The sequence below is a fragment of the Macrobrachium rosenbergii genome, chromosome 49, assembly GCF_040412425.1.
Source record: "Macrobrachium rosenbergii isolate ZJJX-2024 chromosome 49, ASM4041242v1, whole genome shotgun sequence".
NCBI classification, from domain to species: Eukaryota; Metazoa; Arthropoda; class Malacostraca; order Decapoda; family Palaemonidae; genus Macrobrachium; species Macrobrachium rosenbergii.
The window spans coordinates 39426106-39451814 of NC_089789.1; the positions used below are offsets into that span (position 1 = coordinate 39426106).

Consider the following 25709-nt stretch of genomic DNA (forward strand, 5'->3'; position numbering starts at 1 on the left):
TTACCTTCCATTTCTGTTCCGTAGAATTTGCTCTCATGAGAAAAGCAGGGAAATGGTGCTGAACTTCGTTTTGGCCCATGTTCATAATCGATATGGTAAGACAGTCTCGTATAAAATTAAGCATTTTTTCTAACACGAGCTGATCCATAAAAACAAATAAATAAATTAATAAAAAAAAAAAGTCAACACTAAAGTGACACTAAGTCCTATACCGTGGATGAGCACACTTATACAGAAAACTTCCACAAATTCAGCAACTTCTATCCGTCGCAATTTCCACTTAAAGTCAAGTATACTTTAGTTTACTTTAGTTTAACCAGACCACTGAGCTGTTTAACAGCTCTTCTAGGGCTGGCCCGAAGGATTAGATTTATTTTACGTGGCTAAGAATCAAAATTACCTAGCAACGGGACCTACAGCTTAGGTGAAATCCGAACCACATTATAACGAGAAATGAATTTCTATCACCAAAAATAAATTTCTAAATTCTTCATTGGCCGGTCGGAGAATCGAACGCAGGCCCAGAAGAGTGCTAGCCGAGAACGATACCAACCCGTCCAATGAGGATCTCGCAAACTTCCACTGCATCCCAGTAATAACCAGCTACATCTCCAGCCACGTCTAGGCTCTCCATTCATCTTTCAACTCCCATCCATTCATAGCCTAAGAAACTTTTTTTTTTATTTACAAAAATCAAGCCCCTTTCTCACCATGTTTCCACAAGACCATCTCCTTTCTTATTTGCTTAAGGAACACCATACCTGCCGACAAGGCCTTCTGTTTTTATGTCACCTTTGAGTTTAAGCTGAAATAATCAGCATTTACTTTGCAACATTCTCGTTAGATTTTTTTAGAATTTTCTCTTTTAATCCTCTACTCACCAGTGAGCTTGACGTAAAATTATGCACACCTTTAATTTTTAGTGTATTTCTCTTTCAATTTCTTCTACAATTATAGCAGTTAAGCCAAGTTATAAGCATCAAAACGGCAGGATGTAGACGGAACCTTCGCTAGCCCTGCTTCCCCGAATGATTTTATTTTGCAACGTTTTTGGTTGAAATCCTTCGCCCCGGAGACTCCTGACACCGCGACTCGTAAGAACGGAGTCGTTCCGCTCGGAATTGTTCATCGGCAGGGTGTTAGCGCTAATAGCCTCGTTCGCGTTTCTCGTCCTCCATGTGATGACGCCGTTGTAGGAGGTAATTTTTTTTTTTTTTGGTTCCTGTGGGATTTTGTCGTAAACACCAATCGGCTGGTACCAGCCCTATACCCCTATACCCCAGTGCCCTTCTCGCTTGCTGTCAACGTCCGCCCTCCGCAGCCAACTGTGCCTCCTCCCCTCGTACCCCATTCCTGTTGAAGTAACTCCTCCTCCTCCTCCTACTTTTCCTCCTCTTCCTCCTCCCGCCCCCGTCTTCCTCCTTCTTTTCCTCCTCCAACCCCTGCCTCTTTTCCGTCGAAGTCAATAGTGGCCAATTGTGCCTCGTTCCACTTTGTCGTCGAATTCCGCAGGGAACCAATAGTGTCTCCATCTTTTTTTTTTCGTTCTCTCTCCCTCTCCCTCTCTCCCCTCCCACCACTGATGTCGATCTCCACCAGGGGAGAATAGTGCCTTCCCCTTCTTCCTATTCCCTTCCTATTGCCGTCCTTGTCCACTGGGGTGTGAGGAGTACCACTGTTCCTCTTCTCATCCCCCCTCCCCCCACCGGGAGCCAGTACTGCCTCCCCAGTGTTTATCTCTTCCTCTCCCCTTGCGGCTGAAATCCCCCGGGACCCAATTGTTGTCCCCATGTCTTCCCTTCCACAGTTTTCCTGTCGATTGCAATATCATGGCTTAGTTGTTTATCGTGTATGTTTCTCTGAGGTAATTATTTCAAAATATACGACAATTTCAGCTCTGTTTTTGTTATTTAGAACTTATAAACTGGTAATTAAAGTGTTAGGAATTTCAGGTTTCCAGTAATTTTAGCCACCAGATAATAACTAATTAGAGTGTGCCGTCTCTATTAGGATGACTTGTAATTGTTCATTGTATTTTTACAATATTGTTTTTTTAATGTTAACTGTTTTCTGGCACCTCCTCTCTTCCAATCAGATTTTGAGCCTCGAATATGTCGTGCTTTTCTGTTCGCCTCTGAGGTTTCCCGACCTCGAATAAGAACCGTACCAAAAAAAGCAAAAATGCCAGTTACAAAAATATTACCAATGACAGATTAAATTCCTTTGTATAAACACGCACGCATACGCATGATATAGTACACACATACACATACATATGCATATATACATGCATATATAAATGTATATGAAATTATTATCACACCGTGACTTATATACAATCATGAAACTACAGATGTTGTTTAATATCCAATTCACGCTGCTTTGGGAATATCCCCGATGGGGAATTATCACTGAAGTAGAATTTTTATAAATGGATCGGTACCGCCGGGTCTCGATCCCTCGACACAATACCTTCCAACAACTCCAGTCGACGGTCAAACCACTGAGCCACCGATCCATTAGTCACTTAAAAATTCTTTCGGTGATAATTCCCATCGGAGATATTCCTGAAGAAGCATGAACTGGTCACTGAACAACATTTGTAGTTATCATTATTATATATATATATATATATATATATATATATATATATATATATATATATATATATATATATATACATATATATATATATATATATATACTCAACATCAGAGCTGCGTATCTAAATCATAACTCGTAGGCGTCCAGGGAAAGGCACTCAATACAGCTGATAGTTTATTCCTAATGCCGACGTTTCACAACTACATTGTTGCATTTTTCAAGGCTGAAAAACAGCGAGCTGACTCAATAATTATCATAAAAACATTTATTACAATAACTGATTAAAAACACTACAGTATTGTCTCATTTAAATGCTAATTCTTTTAAAAATATCAGAGGCACCATGACACTAAAAGAAAGACCTACCCAGACGGAGCTAAACAAGACTATTGAAAGAAGGAGAGAAAAATACAAATTAAAACACAAATAGATAAAAGGGAGAAAACAAGGTAACAATAAGGCAAATAGGACCATCAAACAATAAACAGCTGAGTGGATGATGTTTGGGTGTTCAATGATGGAACTGTTAATTTTATCATTATAGATTCTAAGGTTGTTAAGTCACTGTCTTTCTGTGTTTGTCCTATTATTCGAAAAAGTCTTTGTTGTCAATGACTGTTTTTATAATTTAGAATGATTCCTTTGTGTTGGATTGTTCTGGGTTGACAATCTACCCAGTTCGGAAGCTAACTCCTCTATGGGCGTCTATGCGTAACCCTCAGCAGTCTTTTGGTACATCCAACGTAAGTCCCCTGGTTACACCTGGGGCAGGTATACTTGTAAACGACGTTGGATGCAAACAACGGACTAACTTTGTCCTTGAGCTTGAAAAAGGACCCGATGGTACAAGGATTTTTGGGGATTAATTTTAGGTTCAGTGCAGGCAGTTCTCTCTGAAATAGATTTAAACATTTTTCCTAAAATTATCATCATGTAGGTACGAACGTTGCAAACGTATGGGCAAACCATACATTACTCCATATGACGAACCTGTGACAAAGAGGTTTTGTAGGTGTTCGTCTATGACATTGTTTTGTTTTAATGTCCTTTAAAATCTGTTTATCTTATCTTCCGTTTTGATGATATTATATAGGTCTGGAGAACCTTTTTTTTCGAATTTTGTTCGGTCGTTTAATAAGCTTTCCATTTTATTGATATAGTCCTGCTTGTTAAGAACAACTGTACCCTTTACCTTTATCTGGTCTAGTAAATGATATCTTCCTCACTGGCTAAGTTCTTTAAAATGGTGAGGTCATCTCTCCTGAAGAATGGGGTCCATTGAAAAACTGCTAAAAGTGTGTGGGCTAGTGACGAAATGTGCGATCTTAAATTGTCATTTTTAAATCAAAAATGAAAAACCCACGACCATCCACACGGTACAAAAAATGAAAATGTTTGCAACGTTCCTTTACCACATGACGATAATTTTAGGAAAAAATGTTTAAATCTATTTCAGAGAGAACTGCCTGCACTGAACCTAAAAATTAATCCCCAAAATCCTTTTGTACCATCGGGTCCTTTTTCAAGCTCAAGGACAAAGTTAGTCCGTTGTTTACATCCAACGTCGTTTACAAGTATACTTGCCCCAGGTGTAACCAGGGGACTTACGTTGATGTACCAAAAGACTGCTGAGGGTTCGCATAGACGCCCATAGAGGAGTTAGCTTCCGAACCGGGAGTAGATTGTCCAACCCAGAACAACCCAAATATAAGGAATCATTCTAAATTATAAAACAGTCATTGACAACAAAGACTTTCGAATAATAGGACAAACACAGAAAGACAGTGACTTAACAACCTTAGAATCTATAATGATAAAATTAACAGTTCCATCAATGAACACCCAAACATCATCCACTCAGCTGTTTATTGCTTGATGGTCCTATTTGCCTTATTGTTACCTTTGTTTTCTCCTTTTATCTATTTGTGTTTTAATTTGTATTTTCTCTCCTTTCAATAGTCTTGTTTTAGCTCCCGTCTGCAGGTCTTTCTTTTAGTGTCATGGTGCCTCAGATATTTTTAAAAGAATTAGCATTTTAAATGAGACAATACTGTAGTGTTTTTAATCAGTTATTGTAATAAATGTTTTTATGATAATTATTGAGTCAGCTCGCTGTTTTTCAGCCTGAAAATGCAACAATGTAGTTGTGAAACGTCGGCATTAGGAATAAAACTATCAGCTGTATTAGTGCCTTTCCTGACGTTTACGAGTTATATATATATATATATATATATATATATATATATATATATATATATATATATATATATATATATATATATATATAATATATATATACACACACACACACACACACACAAACAAATAGTGTCTGTGTGTGTATGCCTTGTGTTGAGCGTAAACGTACAATTTTTAATAAAAGTACAAATACTGGTGCCGCCATCGTTGCTCTAATTAGCTGGAAAATAGACAGACTGGCAAATTAAAACACGGATCAGTTTAAGGTCGACGTTTGCTTTTTACCCAGCCAAATAAATAAGTAAATAGCAATTAATAGAAGGGACATTTTTCATATGAAACGAACGTTTATCGCACTCATTAAGGGGTGCAAAATGGCCGCTCTTTTTACTGACGTTATTATTGGCATTTACGTGATATAGTAGTCATTACGCATCGTAATTACTACCGGACATTTCGTTCATGATGTCATTAGTAGAATTCTTACGGATACGGTAATTATTAGTGGTGATTTTAAACATGTTTACGGCTCTTATTTTTAGTGATGCATACCGCGAGATTCAAGATAATGATCACAGGAGAATACACAAGTAATGTATATATGTATATATATATATGTATATATATATATATATATATATATATATATATATATATATAATGTATATATATATAATATATTTCCCTCCCTCTCTCTCTCTCTCATTTGTCACAACCACGCACTGCATAGTTTAAAGGTCTGTTCCTCTAAATATATACAGAAATTTTAACAGGAGTATATACATTAAATATATGTATGTATATATATACATACACATATATATACAGTACATGTGTATATTCCTTTAAAGATTAATGTATCTATTCATATATATATGCATCTATGTATGTATGCATATATATACATATATATATGTATATATATACATAATATACACACGTCTTTGCATGTGAATGTATGGGCTTACGGTGGCAATATGCACCACTAAGAAGAACCAATGGCTTGGGATGATATTGAACCGTATACCAAGGGCAGAAGAGGGGTTACTAAATGATCGTGAACCCTGTGGGGAAGGAAGATCGTGAACCCTGTGGGAAGGAAGATCGTGAACCCTGTGGGGAAGGAAGATACTCAGAAAATGACGGCTGAAGCGAATGGGAACAACTGTAAATGAGTCAGGTCAGGTCAGCCTATGAAGTAGAGAATGTTATAATGGTGGTACTTCGAGGTGCCAATGGAGTGGGCAGATACTATGCACCCCAGGAAAGCCCGAATAATAATAATAATAATAATAATAATAATAATAATAATAATAATAATAATAATAATAATAATAACTGCAGCGTGCGTTACATTCTAGACACGTAAAGACAGAGGACCTGTTATCAAAATAAAACAAAACAAATGGGAGGAATAAAACTTTGGTATAGTTACCAAAATCAAAAAAAAATCTGCGTTGAAAATAAATATATTTAAGAAACAGGAAGACATGAATAATAATAATAATAATAATAATAATAATAATAATAATAATAATAATAATAATAATAATAATAATAATAATAATAATGACGACAACATTGTAATTAAAAAAAATGAGATGGGTCAGAGAAAGCGTGAAATTAAATGAAAAAAAGAACTTAAGGATACGAGTTATGGATCTTATAATTGAAATGATGATGATGAAACATGAAGGAACATAAAAAAGGAAACAGGATAAAAAACAGAACCTTGGAACTTAAAATAATAATAGGATAAAAAAACAGAACCTTGGAACTTAAAATAATAATAGGATAAAAAAACAGAACCTTGGAACTTAAAATAATAATAGGATAAAAAAACAGTAACTTGGAACTTAAAATAGTAATAGGGTAAAACGTGACAATCGATGCCAAAAACGAGAGCAGGGAACAACAAAAGCCATAACGCGGTGAAGAACTGAAGTGAACATTCTACAATTTCGTAATGAATGAGCAAAATTTCAAGAGAGCGAAACAACAGTCAGAATAGACGCGAAAATGGGATCAGAATTTTAACTGGCGTCTCTTGAAAGAATCAGCTTCTCTGATTGGCCATTAATACATCACCCATGAGCTTAAAGGTGAATGAAGTTTTCAAAGCTGAGAATTTAAAGGGATGTTGCCTGAACACTATTTCGATGTTTGTGTTGTATGTCATTCTTTCTGACTGTCTCTTTCTCTTTGTACGAACACACGCACGCACATACATTGAGAGAGAGAGAGAGAGAGAGAGAGAGAGAGAGAGAGAGAGAGAGAGAGAGAGAGAGTCATTTTTTCATACGGTTTAACACTTCGGTTTTAAGATAATGAAATTACGAGACGAGGTTTCTGGCCATAGGCTTTGACGCAGATTTAAACATGAAGATTGGTTAAGCGCGAGCGCGCGCGTGTATAAACATACATAATACATACATATATATATATATATACATTAGCATAACGTGCGTGCGCGTATGATTTTACAAATTTGTGCAAAACACTTAAAAGTATACGGAGGATATATATATATATATATATATATATATATATATATATATATATATATATATATATATATATATATATATATATATATTATCTATATATATATATATATATATATATATATATATATATATATATACAATATATATATATACATATATATATATATATATATATATATATATATATATATATATATATATATATATATATATATATATATATATATATATATATATGATGGAGGATATGCCCAATCCAAATAATTATATTACTCACATCATAATCAGGAAATGTCGCCTGGAAAAAGATGAACAGGAAAATCTCCTCCTGCGGGAGTCCGGCTGATGACCAGCGAGACAGCAGGTCAACTCTTTCGATAGCCCAAATCCCCAAAGAGGCGATCTGTCGTCTCATTTATTAGTATGAAATGGATTATTCATAAGGATGGCATAGCGCCTCTCTGAATAATTCTTATTGAAAAGGCTTATTTATTATTGAAGACACGGCTTTACCTGTTTAACAGAGAATGGCGACTTTACTTGTACAACACAACACTGGGCGATTATTCATGTAATAAAATTTTGCTGATGCACCAGCCTAATAATAAATGATGTACATTATGTTGTTCTATATGGTTAACGGTGGAGTTCATTACTTGTGCTCTACCTATGTTACATAAAAAAAATAAACGTATGGATACACATACCTTTTTTATAAAAAAAGGAACGTTCTTCATTGGCCGGGTCGGTATCATTCTCGGCTAGCACTCTGCTGGGCCCGCGTTCGATTCTCCGGCCGGCCAATGAAGAGTTAGAGGAATTTATTTTTGGTGATAGAAATTCATTTCTCGCTATAATGTGGTTCGGATTCCACAATCAGCTGTAGGTCCCGTTGCTAGGTAACCAATTGGTTCTTAGCCACGTAAAATAAGTCTAATCCTTCGGGCCAGCCCTAGGAGAGCTGTTAATCAGCTCAGTGGTCTGGTTAAACTATGGTATACTTTTTTAAAGTAGGATTACGAGGCATAACATAATACATATTTTTTATGTGTTTAATCTCCTTATCTGTATTTGAGGACTGATTGTTCGTGAGATATAACTTATTGGTTCGTGAGGTATAAATTATTGGTTCGTGAGGTACAACTTATTGGTTCGTGAGGTATAACTTATTGGTTCGTGAAGTACAACTTACTGGTTCGTGAAGTATAACTTACTGGTTCGTGAAGCATAACATACTGGTTCGTGAGGTATAACTTAATACATAGTTTTTTTTCCTAAGTGTTTAATCGCCTTCTCAGTATATACCTGAGGACTGGTTCATTTGGCGCAGTCATTAGATTTCCAGAGATGAAAAGTGAGAGACAAAAAGGTTGCAATGTCATGTTCTTTGTGAAACTAAATACATAATAAACTGGGGCGATGGGAAAAGCGATTTAATGGCCTTCAGTGTACCAGGACTGAAAGTACATGCAAGAAAAGCAAACAACAGCCTAAACCGTCATTGTGCTGCCCTTTCAAAAATAACCAACTCTGGTTATGACCTGAGGTCATGATCAAAATACGCTTGAAACTATATAAAGAATTAAAAAATATACAGAAAAATATCAGAGTTATCCAGAGAAAAAGTCTATGGACAAATATGAGGTATTATTTGTAAGGTGCCCGCATGAAATGTGTATTGTCCTACCATAAAACAGTAAATAAAAGTAAAACGAAACAAAAGAAAGTTAATGAAAGAGAATTCAACGCCTGAAACAAAGCAAAGAGAGAGAGAGAGAGAGAGAGAGAGAGAGAGAGAGAGAGAGAAAGTCGAGCCGCCCCAAAGCAGCAAGAGCCGAAACTTTTGCTCGGCAGTGGTGATTCACGGGTTATGTTTGCCATCGGTGTTCTGCAACTACTGCCGAAATTGCCCTTTTGTGCTTGCGGAACAATGGAGGCATTAGCGGTAATGCTTGAATACCGCCGGAACCCTTTTGTTCGAAGGACAGCCTTAGGCGACATTCAAGAGTGGATGGTCCCTTTTTATTTTATTTCTTCTGCGCCCTTTTCATTTTTTAACTGGCCGCCGCTCAGGGCTAACAATGATAGCAGGACAAAAACAGAAAGGCTGCGAACTAACAATGATATCCTGCGACAAAAACAGAACACTTGCGAGGCTGCAATGATATCAGGATAAACACAGAAAGCCCGGGAGGTTACAATGACATCCCAGCTACAACAGAGCAGCGGCAGAATAAAGACATCAGGGCGAAAAATGAAAACATGACCAACTGGAAAGGACGATGTATATGTGGAAAAATAATGAAAATGAAAATGTGCATAACAACGGGGATCACTATAAGAAACTGTGAAAGAGGGACAGTAAAAAAAAAAGATCATTACAATATGAAAAAAAGGAGAAGCACAGAAAGAAATAAAAAAAGTTTAATGAAGAATAAATGAAAAAAGAATTTGCAAGTCAGCAACTGTCATGCGAACCTTTGAAATTTATACGGTAACCATATGCCAATGAAAATATAAACGACAACTTGCATAAAAGTGAATGACGAGAGAGAGAGAGAGAGAGAGAGAGAGAGAGAGAGAGAGAGAGAGAGAGAGAGAGATAATAACCTCCGTAAAAGAAAGATGCTCCGCCGAGGAGGTAGTGGGTGGGGGTGGTATGAACCACACCCCGCCTGTGCTAATCCGGTCATTCTTATTCTTAGATGCAATATTTGTCCTTACGGCTCCTGGAATAAGGTCGTAAATTGCGCGTATGACTGCGAATGTGTTTCGAGTGCCACGATTTTGCAGATACAAATGACGGCAGGAAAAAAAAGTAAAAAAAAAAAAGGTTAGGAAAAGATAAAAAAAAGGAAAAACGTAATAATGTAAGAAAATATCAAGGGGAAAGGTTATTGGGCAAAGGTAAAAAGTGAAAGACGGGAATAAAGATAAAAGGAAAGAGGTAAGAAAAGGACACAGCAAATGGGGGAAGTAGGAAAAAGATAGAGCAAAAGAAGTTAATCAGAACTAGAAAATTGCGACCGGATAAAATTTTACTTTCTTTATAGGCCATACATGTATGATAACTCTCAAAAGTGTTGTATTTAATAATGTAGACTTCTATAAATATTTCGAGTTAGCCAGAGATTGGATGTGTATCTTAAATTTAATTCATACTTGAGTATAAACTTTCATAAGTACGCGTTCAATACCTCGGCGTTATCATGGCTGGTTAAATAAACAGATGGAAAAATATAAACTTTCCATAAACATTAAGCTACAAATGTCGTTTAATATCCAATTCGCTCTACCTCGGAAACATTATATGTATATACTGTGTATGTCGACGAACTCCTTATCAACTATAATTCCCCTTCGGTTTACAGATGTACTGTATACCTATATTATTTCAAGGTAGAACGAACTGGAAATTAAACGACATTTGTAGCTTAATGCTTGTATATAAATCATGGTGATGTGATAAAAATTCAATTATATATATATATATATATATATATATATATATATATATATATATGCATGTATACACACATACACACACACACACACACATATATATATATATATATATATATATATATATATATATATATATATATATATATATATATATATAATGCACGATAAAGACACTCGTGAAAAGACCCAATCTTTTTAAAGCAGAACCAAACCCATTTCTAAATGCGACGTTATCTCTCGTATTTATGCATTTAATCCTGACCTCCGGCGCCTGGCCGAGGATGAATAATCTTGCAAGTTACATAATTTTTTTCTTTTACAGCCATGAATGCATTGCGAATTGAGAACAATGTATGAATATGTTTTATTTTTTTTTTTATTTTGCAGTTTTTCGAACTGATTACATGTTAGGCTTGGGAACGAAAAAAAAAAATTTCGCCCTGGTTTCGAAGACATGATCGAACACATATTCACACAGTGTATGTATGTACGTATTTGTGTACGTATGTTTCTATTTGTGTGTGTTAATATATATATATATATATATATATATATATATATATATATATATATATATATATATATATATATATATGTGTGTTTGTGTTTGTTTGTGTATGCGCAGATGTGTAATATTTGTGTCTTTCTATAAAAGCACAAAGCATCTCGAGAACTTATCAACAGATCTTGATAAAATTTGGTTAAAACATCCTCCGACTGACCCCGTCCAGACGATGAACTTTCGATGGATATCGATGGAGATTTTGGGTTGAAAAATACTGTTGAAAAATCTCGTAAAATCTTGAACGACAACCACCAAAGATCAAACAGCTGACGGGGGTCACTGAATGACTGTTTCCAAAAAAGTTTTATCAAAATCTAACGAATCCTATTTGCGTCATCACTCAAAACCAACAGGCAGACCGAACATACCCAAATAATTAGTTCCGAAAGTAACAGTACACATACAAATCTAAGATGGTGCAGGTAACAAATCTATATTCTAGGGCGTCTCAATGAAAATATAGCAATGGATGATTTCACAAAAATATCTAGAAATCTAGGCCTGCACACGTAACACATTCACAAACCCAAGACTTCAAAAGGGAAAAACCTGTAATGAAGCATGTCACACTCAACAAATCTGGGAATAAAGGAATGATATTCTTTCTAAATTACTTTCCACCTCCTACGTTCAAGTTAGAAAACCGCTTAAGCTAAAAAAAAAAGGAAAAAAATCACAAGTTAGAAACCACTTTTCGCCAAGAAAATTCATACACTCCGAGGAGGAAAATTCTTCCATTTACGTAGAACTTTCAGGTAGGAATAATTTATCTTGGGGAGGAGGAAGGGGGGAGGAGGGGAGGGAGGGGAAGGGGAGGGGAGAATGAGGTTGGAGATAGGGTGGAAACGTGGATGTAAAAATGCTTTCCATTCCGATGAAAATATAAAGATGAAATTTTATAAAGATGAAAATTTCTATAAAAAAAAAAAAAAAACGCTAACCCATCACAAGTGCAATTTTTAGTTTTCTGTAAAAGAACACTTTGTCCGTCTGTCCGCACTTTTTTGACCACACTTTTTCTGTCCGCCCTCAGATCTTAAAACCTATTGAGGCTGGAGGGCTGCAAATTGGTATGTTGATCATCCACCCTCCAATCGCCAAACATACCAAATTGCAGCCCTCTAGCCTCAGTAGTTTTTATTTTATTTAAGGTTCAATTCAGCCACAATCGTGGTTCTGGGAACGATATAGGACAGGCCACCAACGGGCCGTGGTTAAAGTTTCATGGGCCGCGGCTCATACAGCATTATACCGAGACCACCGAAGAGATAGATGCATTTTCGGTGGCTTTGATTATACGCTGTAGTGGCAGTACAGAAAACTCCATTGCGCCGAAGAAACTTCGGCGCATTTTCTACTTGTTTTTGCTTGGGACGAAACCTTTTCTCTTCAGAGGATGGTTTCATTTTTATTCTGAAGTAAGATTTAGTTCAATATAGTTTCTCTCTTGGCGTTACAGAGCTGTTACTCCTTCATACTGGGAAAACCTGTCCTTCTTGAAACAGGAAATGTACACTCTTCTTGCTTCCATCTCCCTAACTTGAGGTTAAGAGGAATATCTAATAACTTCGTTAAGCTTAAGGTTTGGCCCCACTCTCCTCACTTCCTCTACATTTTCTTGTTTTCTTGGGGCACGTGCCACTTAAGGGCATCCGCTTGATGTAGGAGATAATTTTGTCATCGAGTGAAAAAAAATTAAGTTTATCCCTGAGCTCTGCGACGGTGGAATGAAAGTATTCAATTTCTTTCTGAATTGAAAACTTATATATTCAAATTAAAAAAAAATATACATGTTTTTATCAGACACACACACATATCTACAGATATAGATATATATATAGATATATATAGATATATACATAAATATATATATATATATATATATATATATATATATATATATATATATATATATATATATATATATATATACAGAAAGAGAGAGAGAGAGAGAGAGAGAGAGAGAGGATAAAATCACATTAAGCGAAAAACAATAGAGAAGAATATGATTATCTGAAAAGTTTTAGATAAATTACAAGAGAAAATAAATAATTTAAATAGTTCAGAATAAGAGAAGGAGATCGAGAGAACCAGCCACAGAAAGTAAAAGTCTTCCCTATGGTTTGAGAAAATTTAATGGACCGGTAAATTATCCTTCAGTTAGGAAAGAATCCCACTTCATTTGGGACAGAATCATTCCATCTAGCGAGAAATGTCCTCAACTCGACGTAGAGCCAATTTTTTCTCTAATTAGAAAATGTCATTTGCATCCCGATACGTCTTAATGGTCAGTGCAGTTCCGTTTCTTTTTATATTTTTATATTACGCAATCTCCTCTACCATTAATCTCTGTACAAGAATAATTTGCTTAGAAAGCACAAGCAAACGTGTCTTAATATACAAAGACATTATGTGAGAAAATTACATACAGAAAAAATTGTAATTAAGTATGCATGCATACTTAATTATTTTTCTGTAATCTACTCACATACTTCTTTGTATAATTCTTTGTATATTAAGACATATATATATATATACATATATATATATATATATATATATATATATATATATATATATATATATATATATATATATATATATATATATAATAAGGCAGCAACCTCTTCCTATATTCCCTCTTGAAAGCCGGAAGAGTAACATGACTGTAACCACACCCTCCATAGAGCAGAGAAAGTGAAGAATTGTCTATGGACAAATACATAGATAGATAGATAGATAGATAGATAGATAGATAGATAGATAGATAGATAGATAGATAGATAGACAGCCAGACAGACAAATGAAAAACGAACGAGAGAAACATTTCTCGATCATTTTTAAGATAGCGCCATTTCAAATTTCCTTTCCCAAATTAATGGGAGAGGAAAAATTTCCCCTCTCCTCCCCTACGCAACATCATTAAGCGTCCGCAACAACAGCTAAGTCGTATATCAAGGGCAGGGCTTAATTAGGAGAGATTACGTTAACGACCTACGTAAGGCTTTCCAATACCAGGCCGATGAAATAAGTGATGGAATCGACCTTATCGCCTTACTAATGGTTAGGTGAGAGGCGTTTAGGAATATTCAGTAGAGCTCGTTACATTATTATTATTATTATTATTATATTATTATTATTATTATTATTATTATTATTATTGTCTTCCATTCGTGCTGTAAATATTACCAAAACATCAAAAAATTTAACAACAAAATGGCTTGGTTAAGAGGTAAGCCTCACATCATGGGGAACATGTGGAATTCACAAAGAAATATTTGGGTTTTCTCATTACAATTGTAACAGAAACGATATAATGTATAATATATATATATATATATATATATATATATATATATATATATATATATATATATATATATATATATATATAAATATTCGAATGTAAATATACATACATACTTACAAACATATATATATGTATGCACGTATGTGGATATGTGAATGTGCGTATGAAATCGAATACAAACACCCCGCATCAATCACAATTAAAAACCATTTGCAGAAACATTCCCACATTCTTTTTCTCCTCCAAACTTCTCGTGAGTGAAGATCAGATGTAAACATTAAACCATAATCGAAACGCGACCAAAACAAGACCATTAATCCAAGCTTCTTCGCCCTGTTTCGGGGGTGGTAATACCACGCACGTCCGCGAGTTTTTGCCGCAGCCCGCCGCTAACGTTGACAGAGCGACTCGTAAAACAAGATCTCCTAAACGGGGGAAACCTTGTTAGCAATATATCTGCTTACGCGGGTGTTTGAGCAACAGCTTCGCTCGGAATGGAAGGCCGCATTTCTCTTAAAAGCCTGGTCGTCGACATTTCTCTCTTTAAAATCTGGAAGGCCTTATTCTCTCTCTTATGAATTTGGAAATTTGGAAGTCCTCATATCTCTCTCTTAAAAGTCTGGGAGTCCTCGTTTCTCTCTCTTAAAAGTCTGGGAGTCCTCGTTTCTCTCTCTTAAATGTCTGGACGGCGACATTTCTCTCTTTAAAATCTGGAGGGCCTCATTTCTCTCTCTTAAAAATTTTTGGAAGTCCTCGTTTCTCTCTCTTAATAGTCTGGAAGTCCTCATTTCTCTTTTAAAAATCTGGAAATCCTCATTTCTCTCTTAAAAATCTCGAATTCCCCATATCTTCTAAAATAATATGGAAGTCATAATTTCTCTCTCTTGAAAATTAAATTTGGGAGTACTCATTTCTCCCTTAAAAGTCTGGAAAACCTCATTTCTCTCTCTTAAAAGTCTGGAAGCCCTCGTTTCTCTCTCTTAATAGTCGGGAAGTCCTCATTTCTCTTTTAAAAATCTGGAAGACGTTATTTCTCTCTTAAAAACCTGGAGGTCATCATTTCTCGCTTAAAAATCTGAAAGTGCTCATTTCTCTGTTTAAAACCTATTAACCCTCATTCCTCTCTCTTAAAAATCTGGAAGTCCTCATTTCTCTGCTAAAAATTTTCGTTTACCCTTGATGGGTGTGAACTGTGGAAATATTCGTCAAGTAATATTCACAAATTATACATGGAATACACGGATGGTTTTTGGAACATTATAAGCAATTTGATTTAGATCGTATTACCTATAGCAAATTTAATTTTTTGTTGTCAAGAGCCATCACAGTTGTTACGCCAGTCTGCAGAAATCAATCAGTCAGTCAGCATCAGGGATGTGGTTCTTAGTGACGTCACCAAGAAAGGAAACCCAACTTCGTTGATCCAGTGTGTTAAAGGACAATTTCCGGAGCATACTCATTAACTATAAAGATGAAGCAATACAACAAATATGAACTTCTTTGAGGACGCATTATTAGTTCAAATTCAGTTACCCAATACCAAAGTTGTTTCTTCAGCGAGGGTGTCTTCGAAGGACTGAATAAAACCAATCGATTTTAGTCCACTGAATGAAAGATGGGTTTCAGTGGTCAACACAGAAGCCTTATATGCAGTACGTCAGTTTCATACACTATTTATAATACTGCGCAATTTACCTTTCTCTTGCATACACTCAATGCTTTTTGAGTACTGCAGCACTTTGCTCTATGATTTCTGAATATTAAAGCCCCTTTGCTCTAACACATCTACCACCCGGTCAACGCAGTACTATCCAGATCGACTCTTTCTCCCTCCAAAGACCTCCGAAGTAAAGAACAGTTTCAACGATCTACTCTCTCAACATGATCAAACCACCTAAAACTTCTCATCCATCGTTCCGTTTGCTCTGTTACCAGTTCCCACCGCTTCCTTTCCACGCACGCTCAACAATCACACTTCCTTTCCATATAGTAGTTTTGGCTCAACAATCTCATAACATATCATCACTACAGAGAAACGAAAATGAGTTTAAAAACTCAAGTGAGTTATATTAACTTCTCTGAAAATCTGGCATAAAAAAATCCAAACTACGATTAGGTCTACTTACGATAATGAACCAGAGACACGAAACTTTCGGCGAGGATTATAAAAAAAAAAAAATCCAAAACAACGTTTAACTCTGATCGTTAATATCCGACAAAACGAAGTTCCGTTCTGTTTTTCGTTTTTTTTCGTTTTGTTTTTTTATTTGCAAAAGATCCCAGGCATCTCAGGGCACAGTTGGCACGGCAGTTTCGACCAGGTGTGGGAATCGTCCCGGGCGTTGTTTATTGCAATGTAAAATTGGTTCACTTTCGGGAGCCGCCGTGCAAATACGTCCCTTGTTCAGTAAATCCAGGGTTTCCCTTAAAGGGTTGTCTTGCGAGCGACAGTTCTGTCAATCATGGGATTTACTTACTTTGATTTTTTTGTAGAATATTCAGCTAAATTCTAGACAATGATATAATTAGTAAAATAAGAAACAAACCAAAAAATAAACTCATCAACCACTAAATAAAGATTATTTTTCTCGGTCCATAAAAAGGAACCACACTCGTCCTTGTTAATGCTGTCTAGTTACGCTTTATATCTTTCATTTAGCCAATAAAATATTTTCCCCCGGCACCCGAGACTTTACCGTATAAAGCCGTATAAAGCAAGTACATCGGATGGAATTGGGTCAATATTCTTCCTAGTTAAGGGCAAAGATGACCGGTAAATATGGATTCTCCGCTTTAGCCAGACCTTCATTCTTCCTCTCCACAAAAATTTCCCGTTCATATTTACCCTGAGGCTCATTTCTTTCTAGAATATAACAACTCCTTTTTAACCTAAGCTTGTATTTTCCATTTCATTATTTTTAAGACATATCAGCAATATTTCAACTTAAGAATGTCTTCCATCCTTCATGCCCTGATTTTTAAAAGTCTGAATCTACTCTCTTCCTTTACGCTGTATTCTTAAACATTGCTGTCACTTACGAGACTTTGTCTCTATCCGTTGTATTTCTAAACATGGCTACTCTTCTCTTGACTCCGAACCTTTCTTTATTCCTTCTTTGTCTATTTTCCTTTTCCTCCTCTTTCTGTTGCTTTTGTTCTTCTACTTTCAACACGGCTCTACGTTCGCCTAAAGAAGGTCTGCCAGACCTTATTCCCTTCTCTTTCTTCAACATTCCCGCTGTTCAAACAATGTGCCGTTCTTCATTTTTTTTATTTCATGGTTAGTTTATTTCATTTCCTTTCTTCTCCGTTTTCTTCTTACAATATTTGTTAAACAGGGCTGTCCTTTTATAACCAGAACAATTTTATTCTTCTCCTTCTTCTTCTTCTTCTTCTTCTTCTGATAATGAGATGCTCCACCTCCTAACGGAAAAACGAATAGTCCCATCCAATTCTCCCAAAGGTCAGAGGCTTCCCTAAGTAATCTCCTCTCCTAAATACATGATAAAAAACAGAGAAAAAAAAACTTGCCATTAAAACAGGGGGAAAAGAATATTTCTTTTCTTGACCAAAAGAAATGTTTTCCTCCATCTATAAGAAAAAGTTTGTTTTGCTCCTTTTTCCCCCTCCTTTTTTTATTATTTTTTTTTTTTGGCAAGAGAGAATAAAACTATATCGGAAGGATGGGGGTAAACTTTCGCCCTTAAAGTCAACAAAAATTAAGGCGGGTGTTGAGAAGTGTTTCTCCTTCGGAAAGAATGTAACTTGTAGGCCTATATTTTCTTGTAGGCCTATATTTTACCGTGTAAATATCTCGTGCTGTCTTGAACGACATTAATATCAGAAGTTCAAGCGGCAATGCAATGCATTAGTACTCTAATGTTATTCTTGCATTTTAATACGTTTTTATCTATTTATCAATTTATTATTATTTTTTTCTTTTTTAATAAGTGGGATCTTTTTTTCTGTATTTCCCTTTACCTCCTCTTACTTCTTCCTGATGAACACTATAATATTCTTTGGAATCTTGAATATCAAGTCAATGGCCCCTTTGGTGGGTTTGTTCCATAAGAATAGGTTTCATCTACTGAATAATAATAATAATAATAATAATAATAATAATAATAATAATAATAATAATAATAATAATAATAATAATAATAATAATAATAATAATGCATCATTGCCAAAATCCTTGGAGTTCTTAACTTCATTGCATTTATCTATAAAAAATCAGCATATCTAAATTTTGTGTAATATTGCACGCCTAGCTCTTCTAAATTCAATGTCATATAGTTATCTGCCTACATAAAAACATTTTACGACCATTCAAATCTCTATTACATAATTCTACCTCCCAAGTCGCATCTCATAAGGCAATTATTAAAAGCGACACGAATTAAACGACGAATACGAAACCCCTCCCCCCAAAAAAAAAAACTTTAAGGTTACAGGTTGCCGTAAACAAATTACGAGCTGAGGCCTCCTTCCCAAGAGTTAATTAGGTTACATCAGGCGGGGCGTAAAAGGTAGGAAAACAAACACGCACAACAGCTAACCAGAGGGCCGAGGGGGAAACCAACCACTTCAGCATAAACATGCAAACATGCAAGACCCATTTCGGCTGCGCCCCTCGTCTCGGCAGGCAAAAGAACACAACGCGACGAAGATTTTCGGCGGTTGGCCGACTGATTTGTTTGTGGGATGTGGCGCTGCAAATACTGCCAGTCACCGAAGTGTGAATTGTTTTTTTTTTTACTGTAAGGTATTTGGATTCTAAAACGGAAAATAAATGAACGTAGAGTCGAGAGTTTTGGTGAAAGTTTTCACTCAGCTCTTGCACACTTTTATCAACACGTTCACTCCTAGAAAACATGACAAAACAATGCTGGTTTACTTCTGTTCATCTTATTTATACATATGGTTCATCACGCGAAGACTGATCTGGAAAAGTTTTTGAAATGGGTAATCTAGAAACGTTTTTGAAAAGGGTAATCTAGAAACGTTTTTGAAAAGGATAATCTAGAAACGTTTTTGAAAAGGGTAATCTAGAAACGTTTTTGAAAAGGGTAATCAAAAAAGAACGCTAGAAACGGTAGCGCTCTGTAGACTGTCGTCATCAAAAGCGATAATTAACGAAGTCGAGAACACAAGTTATTTTACTTATATTTACATTTTTTTTATGCTAACGACAATGGGACGAGCTACCCATAAGGCCTTATTTACCCAACGCCAAAAGATCACGATATTTATGCAAACGGCCTCTCGAAGAATGGATGGTTTTGTCTGGGCAAACGAATTGTGGGAAGAGAGTTCCACAGCTTCGCAGCAAAAGGGAGAGGAACTGTCATCGAACCGAGCTTGGCTTTAGCATAAAACGAAACAATGGCCACTACCTCACACATATTCGAACTGTTGAATCCAGGATAAACGATTGAGATATATTCAGTAATTAAACTGGCCGTCTTGACATCGGAAAAGCATAAGTGTGAACAATATCGTATAATTTAACAATGTTAATTCTTATAATTTACAAAAAAGGAGGCTGCATACTAAAAGACAGCCTCGGTTTCTTAAGGAATTCTTCCTTCGAAAAAGAAAAAAAAAGAATAACGTATCATTTTCCTCTCTTCTTACATCCTTCTCTCTCTCTCTCTCTCTCTCTCTCTCTCTCTCTCTCTCTCTCTCTCTCTCTCTCTCTCTCTCTTTTTGTTTTTGTTTCGCCTTCATCAGCATTCTTAGTGGGAAGGGTTACCGTGTTTTCTGAGAGTGACGGAGCCGGCATGTAAGGTAGCAGATGGCTGGTTTCAAGACCAGCGCTCGCCCTCCAATTCAGTCTTTGTTGCCTGACATCACCATTCAGGACCTTGTCTCTCTCTCTCTCTCTCTCTCTCTCTCTCTCTCTCTCTTTCTCTCTTTACAGCTTCCTTTCCGTCTCTCTCTCTCTTTCTTTCTCTTCTTCCCTCTTCCTCTCTCTCTCTCTCTCTCTCTCTCTCTCTCTCTCTCTCTCTCTCTCTCTCTCTCTCTCTCTCTCTTTACAGCTTCCTTTCCGTCTCTCTCTCTTTCTTTCTCTTTCTTCCCTCGTCAGCTTCCTCTCTCTCTCTCTCTCTCTCTCTCTCTCTCTCTCTCTCTCTCTCTCTCTCTCTTTCTCTCTCTCTCTCTCTCTCTCTCTCTTTACAGCTTCCCTTTCTTCTCTCTCTTTCTCTCTCTCTCTCTCCCTGGTAATGTTAACTGTATATTGAACGAATTCTAATTCTTATTCCTGATGAAACTAGATTTTCAATGCGATTCTACATTAGTCTCTCTCTCTCTCTCTCTCTCTCTCTCTCTCTCTGGGAATATTATTTGTTACCATAACAAATCTTAATCCTTATTCCTGAAGAAGCTTAATGTTAATTCGATTCTATTAATAATTCTCTTCTCTCTCTCTAATCTCTCTCATCTCTCTCTCTCTCTCTCTCTCTCTCATCAGCCTCGCTCCCGTCTCCCATTTATTTTCTTTCTCTCTCTCTTTCTCTCAACTCATTATTTTCTTTCATCTCTCCCTGTCTCTATCATTTTTATCATTTTTCCCTTTTAATTTTAACCCTCCCCTCTACCTTTTCTCGAATTTATTCCGTGTTTTCGCTCTTACTTTGTTTTTTAGCGCCGTACTTCTCTATCTGCTTCCGTTTCTGTGCATACCTTTTACAATTCTATGTAACTTTCCCGTTTTCCCTCCATTTTGAAATTCTTCAACTGCGTCTCTCTCTCTCTCTCTCTCTCTCTCTCTCTCTCTCTCTCTCTCTCTCTCTCAGAGAAGGCAAACTGATTCTGGATATAACAAAGTCAGTTCTTTGGAACCGAAACATTCAGATTTTTATAAGATCGTCCAAATAAATGTTATTTAAATTCTCCCTGTTCTCTGATTATGGAGTATTCAAGTGTTATTCAAATACTCCACATTTAAGGTAATAATCCCTGTGTATGCTAATTTCAAGCTGCCATATTCCCCTGATGGCCCACAAAGGTTCAAAACACACAGTTATTTCTACCAACAACTGCTACTGTAAGGCTATGCCTGGTAATAAAGCTTTACGACAGCCTGAATATCTTGTACCAAACTTTGGCACTAATTTAAAGATTTAAACGAACAAACTGAAGTCACTCACGTTTGTGTTTGCGTGGCATCACCCTGAAACAAGCTTGACTTCAATTTTGTATGAATGTAAAGATAAATATCGTACGACTGCAACGGTCTAGCGGTAAATTCCTAAATATTACGAGAAAACGCGTTTGAATGACGTCACCGTCATCAAGGTTTTATAATAATTAAAAAGACCCTACTGAGGAAACTGAGAGAAAAGGTCATTAGACAACTGGATCTCGATTCAGCACTGCTTACAGTGTTATTTATGTATATTTATATTATATATATATATATATATATATATATATATATATATATATATATATATATATATTTTGTCTATTTGACTTATCTGTATATATTTATTTAATGTGCATTTATTTACAGGCCATTTAACGGCTTTTCATTTACACTTTCCACTTACTTTGCAATGACAAATCTGTTCTGTGGAAGATACTATGATTCCATTGCAAGTTGATGGCGTTATAGCTTGTTATTTATATATATATATACATACATATATATATAATGTACATATATATTTATATATATACAGTAAATACATATATATATACATATATATAATATATATACATATATATATATACATGTAAAACTACACACATGTATAAGTGTGTGTATGTGCGCAAACATTCAGATGGCCAGATAACTGCTTTGCGTGTCCATATATTAAATCAATAAGAGGAATTCACCCTTTCGACAATCATTTAATATAAAGTCCCTGTCTCCACACAGTCGCTAATTTTTCCAATATCCCAAACTTTCGCTCAACCAGTCCCGATAATATCCCATATTCCCTCAGACTTTCCATCTGCTTCTCATTGCTTTTCTCTCTCTCTCTCTCTCTCTCTCTCTCTCTCTCTCTCTCTCTCTCTCTCTCTCTCTCTGGTGATATTAACTGTATATAAAACGAATTTTAATTCTCATTCCTGATGAAACTTAGATTTTCAATGTGATTCTATATTAGTTTCTCTCTCTCTCTCTCTCTCTCTCTCTCTCTCTCTCTCTCTCTCTCTCTCTCTCTCTCTCTCTGGGAAGATTATTTGTTTACATAACACATTTTAATCCTCAACCTGGTGAAGCTTAGATTTTTAATTCGACTGTACATTAGCCCCCACACCTCTCTCTCTCTCATCTTATATTCCAACAGACTCGCTCCTTCAAGCCTATGCTATTAAATCAGAATCTCTCCCCCTATCTCTCTCTCTCTCTCTCTCTCTCTCTCTCTCTCTCTCTCTCTCTCTCTCTCTCTCTCTCTCTCTCTCATATCCCAGCACATAAAAGAGCTTTTGCATACAAACGCCCATGCTCTCCTCCAGGCCCGTCCCATTAAAACTCGATCAACAATAATCAGCGTCAGAATGATTACAGACTCGCATTTCTTCTCCTTTCCAGGATCCAGAGATATCCACCTCCTCAACGCCACAACGAAGAAGAAGAGCAGCGAGAGAACCGTTAATAGTTAAGTGTGAGAGTAAAAAGGGGGAGGGAAGAGTGAGACCAGTCTAAATTGGAAATTTTAAGTATATCATTGTGAGTGGTAAAAGTAATCTACACTTATCTAATTCTCCTACGGATCACAATGTGAAACGGGTTACTAACTCCGTTTATCGCCCAAGGGAAGAAAATTCCAATGGCAAAAATGGCCACTGATCCCAAATTCTTGATAAGCGAATCATTCCAAAATTTCCGAAGTCACCCCAGGAAATATTCTCTTCAGATTAGTCTAAGTACATAAGTCACAGGTCAATTGGTCAAGATCCCTGGAGCGATGAAATTCGACGGCTGTTGTCCCTCGATCTAATCTATACCAAAACACAATTCTTTTCGCCGCATGGTTTGAGGCAACTCTGAGGAATACGCAAGTAACACGAAAAATGAAAGTGACAGTGTACAGATAGCATACGATGTTCTCCATAAAAAGACAACTTAGTGTGCAATTGCTTATCATATAGATATAAGTGTGAGGTTTTTCTTTTGTTTTGTTCTCACCTGGCTGAAAGTTCAAAAAGATGCTGTGACATTTTTTTGCTCATATATATAATATAGCTCACTGTACAAAATCTCGCGAGACGGTAGGCGAATGAAAAGTTCGACTTGGGCGAGACCCGGGAAAACTAGGATAGTCACCGCAGCCGGTTCATAGAAAACGGGGGAGATGGCTGGGCGTGGTTTCCGCCGACCGTACGCTAGGCAACGGAGAGAGAGCGACGAAGGGGAAGAGGAAGGGTTCTTATACTGCCTTATGTATTATTTCGGTAAGTACGCACCGCATGTATACAAGTACACATACACGTACAAGTACACATACACGTACGTGTGCGTGGTTCCTCATCTGAAACCCTTTTGAGTCTGGTGTGAGCGGCCTTGAGTAACAGTGCTGCCCAAGAAACCAAGAGAGGCGTGGAGTTGAAATGTCATACAACGAAACATGTGTAACTTTGCTCTGAAGTACTTCTTTTACGCTTTGCTCTTGTGTAATTTCGGGCGTCATTAAAACTCGCTGCTGCTTACATCAGTCCTCTATGGCTATTTGAAAGTTTCACCATTGCTTGTTTTTCTCTCGATTCTCTTTCGTTTGTTTATTTTCGTGTATGAATGTACAAACTCCCGTGGAAGGGGTTTAAAAGAAGTTTCCACCATTTGTAATACCATAATGTGTTACTTTTCGCATGCTCTTTAAATATACAACGGCATCTTTGTTCGTCGAAGATTAAATAACAGCACAGAGTGTAAACGCAATGTATTCTAAAAGGTCTGCAATAGTAAACTTTAAAAATGGTATTGGTAGAAATAGAGCAGCATATTGTGAACTCAAGACGTAAGAGTTAGATAATCTTATCACACATCGTTGATTCGGAAATTTTAAAGAATTAAGCACTTATTAACCACATAATCACATACGCACAAATTCAACCATCAAACACTACAAGCAGCTGCCTTCAGTTTCTCACAACAAGCGATTCAAATTACTTAAACTAATTGAGAGTAATCTGCCTTCTCATATATTAGGCACTTTATAAAATAAGCTTATCGCATGCTTATCTCAGAGGAGTTATGCCAGCACAAGGTTAAACTTCACTAGTAAAGCCTATGAAAAATGCTTACAAACATATATATATTCCATGCATCCCCAGTACACACACACATACACACATAGACACACACACATTCTCAACATTCCACATTTTTTGACTGCTTTGCTATAAACCTTACAGATGAATTATCAAAACCAAAAATAAATTAAGCAACATACAATTTCACTTTACTTTCAAACTTCCTAAATATGCTTCATTTACCACAGTTAATACCATTTTACTTTCCATGTTGATTTAAAGAGATTCTATATTGAATATTTCTGCTCTCCAATAAAATAAATATGAATATACATCTATGATTTTATTGTGGTATATGAATCACATTATTACTCCGATGTGTGCAGCACTATATCAACCTAATTTCAATAAGTAACAAAACTCTACGGTGACATTACATCATATTTAATTACCACGAACTAAATTTGAATGATAAACCAGATAGCGTTGAGTAATCTTGATGATAGAATAAAAACTGGTGAAATAACCTATTTCCTCAATTACCCAAACTACTTGCGAAAGACTTTTAAAACGAAGACCTGATTTGTCTCTTAGTCTTAATTTTATAGACAAACGACGCAGTGAAAAATAAAAAGAGGCATTCAGCAAATATCTACATTCACTTTTTTTCTTTTTTATCCTGATTATTCACTTGGAATCAAGTATAAAACATTTGAACTAGCTCACAGTGAATCGATAATAACAAAATTCTAACGCACGGCGTGTGAGAACAAAACGTCGTCTTGGGAACCAAATTTAAATATCGGAGTTGAAATGGAAACTCGTCTCTGTCTCTCTCTCTCTCTCTCTCTCT

General features: G+C 36.1%; 1 protein-coding gene across 1 annotated transcript in view; it reads left to right on the forward strand.

Moving 5' to 3' along the window:
• The window catches only part of LOC136832277 (uncharacterized), a 236354-nt gene that overhangs the window by 86261 nt on the left and 124384 nt on the right, over nt 1-25709 (forward strand). Inside the window, exon 2 of the mRNA XM_067093146.1 lies at nt 23196-24058. Coding sequence (XP_066949247.1) covers nt 23959-24058 — 100 coding nt within the window. The 5' untranslated portion in view covers nt 23196-23958. The remainder of the gene's footprint in view (nt 1-23195; nt 24059-25709) is intronic.